General features: G+C 50.1%; 1 protein-coding gene across 1 annotated transcript in view; it reads right to left on the bottom strand.

Annotated features, from left to right (window-relative positions):
- The window catches only part of LOC311135269 (hepatocyte growth factor-like), a 39,401-nt gene that overhangs the window by 24,679 nt on the left and 8,180 nt on the right, over positions 1 to 6,542 (bottom strand). Inside the window, exons 6-7 of the mRNA XM_084169219.1 lie at positions 6,024 to 6,144; positions 5,444 to 5,562 (exon numbers count right to left, since the gene is read on the bottom strand). Of these exons, the coding sequence (XP_084025345.1) occupies positions 5,444 to 5,562; positions 6,024 to 6,144 (240 nt within the window). The remainder of the gene's footprint in view (positions 1 to 5,443; positions 5,563 to 6,023; positions 6,145 to 6,542) is intronic.

Raw genomic sequence — 6,542 nt, forward strand, 5'->3', positions numbered from 1 at the left:
AAGGCTATCTCTACAGTAGATTGCAACTCCACCCCCTTTGGCAGTTCTATCTAGACAGAAAATGTTGTAGTTGGGGATGGACATTTCAGAATTTTTGGTGGCCTTCCTAAGCCAGGATTCAGACACTGCAAGAACATCAGGGGTTGGCGGAGTGTGCTAACGCAGTGAATAACTCAAACTTAGGAAGGAGGCTTCTGATGTTAACGTGCAGAAAACCAAGGCTTTTACGGTTACAGAAGTCAACAAATGATAGCTCCTGGGGAGTAGGAGTGATACTGGGGGCTGCAGGGCCTGGGTTAGCCTCTACATCACCAGAGGAACAGAGGAGGACTAGAATAAGGATACGGCTAAAGGCTTTAAGAACTGGTCTTCTAGTGTGTTGGGTACAGAGAATAAAGGGGGCAGATTTCCGGGCGTTGTAGAATAGATTCAGGGCATTATGTACAGACAAAGATATGGAAGGATATGAGTACAGTGGAGGTAAACCTAAGCGTTGGGTAACAATGAAAGAGATAGCATCACTGGAGGCACCGATTGAGCCGGTCTCGGCGTGTATGGGGGGTGGAACAAAGGAACTTTTTGAGGCAGTTTGAGAGGGACTTGGGGTTCTACAGTGAAAATACAGAACTAACTGGAACAGCAATAGGCAAGGCATATTGGCATGGGAGAGAGTCATAAAGCAATCACAGGTGTTATTAGAGAGACCTAAGACAACAACTGGTAATGGCGATAAAGTTTGGGCTGAGGCTAAACAGATAAACAGGACAGGGTACCGTGTAAAGGAACAGTCTAGCAGGCTGTGATCATAAGGTCCAGTGAACAGCAATATGTGAGTCCAAGAGCAGTTCGAATTGGTACTACAGCACAGCGATCAGGAAGCATGGCTGTTGTTTGCGTGTGCTAGCGGGCCGGGGCTAGCAGATGGTTCTTCGTGGTCATCGCAATGGGAAGCCTGTTGAAACCACAGACGATTACGTCGGCAGACCAGTCGTGATGGATAGGCGGGGCGCCGTGTTGACTCTAGGAGGTCCCGTCCGGTTGACAGAGAGGTAGATAGCCGGGAGATGTGCCTGACTCAAGGCTAGCTCAAGGCTGATTAGCCAACAACAACGTTCATTTGGTTGCAGCTAGCTAGTTGCGATTATCCAGTGTTAAAGGTCCAGTGATTTAGTGATTCCGGCAGAAAATCCGATAGGTTCTGGGTCGATAACGGGCTGAGCAGACAGTGCAGACTGGCCGATAATAGTCCAGGCTAGAGCTGGCTGGTATGTAGTGCAGGCCAAGGACAATGGTGAAATACCGCTAATGGTGGCTAATAGCAAGTAGCTAGTTAGCTGGTTAGCTGGCTACTCCCGTCCGGTAGACAGAGAGGTAGATAGCCGGGATATGGGCCTGCTCGAGGCTAGCTCAAGGCTAACTGATTCTTGCTTCGGGGGCAGTGGTGATTCGCCTACAGCAACATCCATTCGACATCCATTCAATTGCGGCTAGCTAGTTGCGATCCGGTGTTAAGGTCCAGTGATTCAGTTATTTCGGCAGAAAATCCGATGTTCTGGGTGAAAACCGCTAACGGTGGCTAATAACAAGTAACTAGTTAGCTAGTTAGCTGGCTGGCTAGTTTCAACTGGAGATTCTAGATAAAGGTGAGTAAATAATAGAATCCGTTCTACATTGAGTGAGGTGGGTTGCAGAAAAGTATATTTAGAAGGATGAAAAGTGTGATAGGTGTCACGATCGTCGGGAACAGAGGAGGACCAAGGCGCAGCGTGGAATGCGAACATATTTATTTAATTTGAATGATCACACGAACAAAACAACAAAACGAAAACGTGACGTCCCTGGTTAATTCACAACCAACACGGAACAAGAAACCACAACAAATGAATGCCTAACGGCTACTTAAGTATGGCTCCCAATCAGAGACAACGAGCTACAGCCGTCTCTGATTGGGAGCCACCCTGGCCAACATAGAAATACAACAACTAGAACAAACACAAATGAAAACTCACACCCTGGCTCAACATACTAGAGTCCCCAGAGCCAGGGCGTGACAGTACCCCCCCCTAAAGGCGCGCACTCCGACCGCGCCAACCAAATACCACAGGGGAGGGACCGGGTGGGCACTCCGCCTTGGCGGCGGATCCGGCTCCGGGCATGATCCCCACTCCCTCTCTAACCCCCCAAAGTACCCCTGGTCCGGTCTGGCCCTGCTGACCGGAGCTGGACTGCACACTGGTGGAGCGGATTGCTCTAGCTCCGGCGTGAAGCAGCTGACCCGTGCTGAACCAGGCACCGGTGGAACAGGCACGGGCTGTGCCGGACTGACGAAACGCACCCCTGACTTGGTGCGGGGAGCAGGAGCGGGCCGGACCGGGCTGACGAAGCGCACCACTGACTTGGTGCGGGGAGCAGGAACGGGCCGAGCCGGGCTGACGAAACGCACCCCTGACTTGGTGCGGGGAGCAGGAGCGGGCCGGACCGGGCTGACGAAGCGCACCACTGACTTGGTGCGGGGAGCAGGAACGGGCCGAGCCGGGCTGACGAAGCGCACCACTGACTTGGTGCGGGGAGCAGGAGCGGGCCGAGCTGGGCTGACGAAACGCACCACTGACTAGGTGCGGGGAGCAGGAGCGGGCCGAGCTGGGCTGACGAAGCGCACCACTGACTTGGTGCGGGGAGCAGGAGCGGGCCGAGCTGGGCTGACGAAACGCACCACTGACTTGGTGCAGGGAGCAGGAGCGGGCCGAGCTGGGCTGACGAAGCGCACCATTGGCTTGGTGCGGGGAGCAGGAACAGGCCGGGCCGGGCTGGCGACGCGCACCATTGGCTTGGTGCGGGGAGCAGGAACAGGCCGGGCCGGGCTGGCGACGCGCACCATTGGCTTGGTGCGGGGAGCAGGAACAGGCCGAACCGGGCTGGCGACGCACACCACAGGCTCGGTGCGAGGGACAGGAACAGGCCGGACCGTACTGGGGACACACACCACTGGCCCTACGCGGGGATCAGGAACGGGCCGGACCGGACTGGTAACACACCCCAGTACCTCTCGCCGTGCCTCTACACTTTCCTCCCCTTTTGTGACCAGTGGCCCCCGTAACCTGGCGGCCTCCTCTACTAACCGCTCCATCGCGGCCCCCTGCTGCCCCGTCGTCCACGGCGTGAGCCCCCCCCTAAAAATTTTCTGGGCGTCTCTCCTACCCGTGGACCAGATCTCCATGTCCCTCGCCAGACTTTCGCCCTTCTGCTTCCAAGTCCGGCCCTTCTCTTCCTCACCCGGCTTGACCCAGTCGAGGAGGCGAAGGAGATCTGCTAGAGATCTCCCTGGCGATTGCTCCTGGACACGCTGCTTGGTCCAGTCTTGGTGGTTTCTTCTGTCACGATCGTCGGGAACAGAGGAGGACCAAGGCGCAGCGTGGAATGCGAACAAATTTATTTAATTTGAATGATCACACGAACAAAACAACAAAACGAAAACGTGACGTCCCTGGTTAATTCACAACCAACACGGAACAAGAAACCACACCAAATGAATGCCTAACGGCTACTTAAGTATGGCTCCCAATCAGAGACAACGAGCTACAGCCGTCTCTGATTGGGAGCCACCCTGGCCAACATAGAAATAAAACAACTAGAACAAACACAAATGAAAACTCACACCCTGGCTCAACATACTAGAGTCCCCAGAGCCAGGGCGTGACAATAGGGAAATATATACGTAAAATAAAAAAATCACAAAAAAACTGGGTATTTACATGGACACATGGACACATGGCCTTATTCTAAAATGGATTTTTTTAAAAATAATCCTCATCAATCTACACACAATATCCTTGAATGACAAAGCAAAAACAGGTTTTTAGACATTTTTGCAAATTTATTAAAAATAAAAAAATTAAATATAACATTTACATAAGTATTAAGACCCTTTACTCAGTACTTTGTTGAAGCACCTTTGGCAGCGATTACAGCCGTGAGTCTTCTTGGGTATGACGCTACAAGCTTGGCACACCTGTATTTGGGGAGTTTCTCCCATTCTTCTCTGCAGATCCACTCAAGCTCTGTCAGGTTGGATGGGGCGTGTTGCTGCACAGCTATTTTCAGGTCTCTCCAGAGATGTTCGATCGGGTTCAAGTCTGGGCTCTGGCTAGGCCACTCAAGGACATTCAGAGACTTGTCCAGAAGCCACTCCTGCATTGTCTTGGCTGTGTGCTTAGGGACGTTGTCCTGTTGAAAGGTGAACCTTCGCCCCAGTCTGAGGTCCTGAGCACTCTGGAGCAGGTTTTATCAAGGATCTCTCTGTACTTGGCTCCGTTCATCTTGCCCTCAATCCTGACTAGTCTCCTAGACCTTGCCGCTGAAAAACATTCCCACAGTATGATGCTGCCACCACCATGCTTCACCATAGGGATGGTGCCAGGTTTCCTACAGACGTGACGTTTGGCGCACAATTGGCCCAGCGTCGTCCGGGTTTGGCTGTTGTAGGCCGTCATTGTAAATAATAATTTGTTCTTAACTGACTTGCCTACTTAAATAAAGGTTAAATAAAAACAAATAAAAAATTCAGGCCAAAAAGTTAAATCTTGGTTTCATCAGACCAGTGAATCTTGTTTCTCATGGTCTGAGAGTCCTTTAGGAGCCTTTTGGCAAACTCCAAGCAGGCTGTCATGTGCCTTTTACTGAGGAGTGCCTCTATCAAAAAGGCCTGATTGGTGGAGTGGTGCAGAGATGGTTGTCCTTCTGGAAGGTTCTCCCATCTCCACAGAGAAACTCTGGAGCTCTGTCAGAGTGACCATCAGGTTCTTGGTCACCTCACTGACCAAGGCCGTTCTACCCCGATTGCTCAGTTTGGCCGGGCGGCCAGCTCTACGAAGAGTCTTGGTGGTTCCAAACTTCTTCCATTTAAGAATGATGGAGGCCACTGTGTTCTTGGGGACCTTCAATGCTGCAGAAATGTTTTGGTACCCTTCCCCAGATCTGTGCCTCGACACAATCCTGTCTCGGAGCTCTATGGATAATTCCTTCAACCTCATGCTTGGTTTTTGCTCTGACATACACTGCCAACTGTGGGATAGATAGGTGTGTGCCTTTCCAAATCATGTCCAATCAATTGAATTAACCACAGGTGGACTCCAATCAAATTGTAGAAACATCTCAAGGATGATCACTGGAAACAGGATGCACCTGAGCTCAATTTCGAGTCTCATAGCAAAGGGTCTGAATACTTACGTAAATAAGGTATTTCTGTTTTTTATTTGTAATACATTTGTAATTTTTTTTTTAAAAAACCTGTTTTCGCTTTGTCATTATGGGGTATTGTGTGTAGATGGACGAGAAAAATAAATAATTGTATCCATTTTAGAATAAGGCTGTAACGTAACAAAATGTGGAAAAAGTCAAGGGGTCTGAATACTTTCCAAATGCACACACACCCACACACACTCACGGCAGGCTGTGATGTTGCAGTACTCCCAGGATGTGTGTGCATCCAGGGTGAAACACCACGGTCGTTGACGTCCATCTGGGTTCCTACAGTAGTTATCGTCTAGGCCTTTATCAGGATACCTACAACCCAAACAGAAGTGAAGGTTTTCAAAAAGTCATTGGGACAGATGTAGATACATATGAGCAGTGAGCAAATGGGTATGCCGGTGTGTGTGTGTGTGTGTGCGTGCGTGCGTGTGTCTGCATCAGTGCAAGCGCATTTATACGTTTGTGTGTGTATCTATAATATGTGTGTGTTGGCCATAGGGCCTACATGGGCAGAGTATACTGGTCACTGCAGGTGTTTTGCATCTAATTCCTCCTCCAGGTATACTAACAGAGCCTCAGAGGTGCTGAGAACCTCTTCATCACAGAGTTGAAGGGTGTGTGTGTGTGTGTGTCCTGCCCCAGCGGCAGGTGGTGTGGATTAGTGTTAGACTCGTTAACACGTCTTTAGTCATCCCTGTGTTTCTGTAATGCATATTCAACCTCATACTGAGTGTGTGCGCGCATGTGCGCATGGATGCGTGTGTGAGTGTTACCTCTTGGGGTGGAAGAGGTGTTTGTGTGGTTCCTCTAGGTCCCAGCGTTGACACTCCCGTCCCGTCTCTGTGTGATCCATGGGACCTCTGTAGCCTTCCCCGTTACAGCTCACACACTCCACTGGACACACACACACACACACACACAGGTGATATTTGAACATGCCATGGACATTATTTATGCAGATACTACATAAACAGCATGTGGTGCAATACCACAATTGTTTCTGGATAATTGTCCCAACTATTTAAAAGGTAATGTAAAATGTCTCCCCTTAAGTCAAATGAGTCAACAATCAGTGTGTGTGTGTGTGTGTGTGTGTGTGTGTGTGTGTGTGTGTGTGTGTGTGTGTGTGTGTGTGTGTGTGGAGCAATGTAAACAGCAGAGCAGATCAGATTAGAAACAGATGTTTATGAGTCTACTATTCCCAGTATGTGTGTATATGAATGTGTGTGTGCGTGTGTGTGTGTGATGTCCCAGTGTTCCTCATTACTGGAAACTTTCTTTCAAATGAACCT

This window comes from Coregonus lavaretus (assembly GCF_964263955.1).
Source record: "Coregonus lavaretus genome assembly, chromosome: 9".
In the NCBI taxonomy this organism is placed as follows: Eukaryota; Metazoa; Chordata; class Actinopteri; order Salmoniformes; family Salmonidae; genus Coregonus; species Coregonus lavaretus.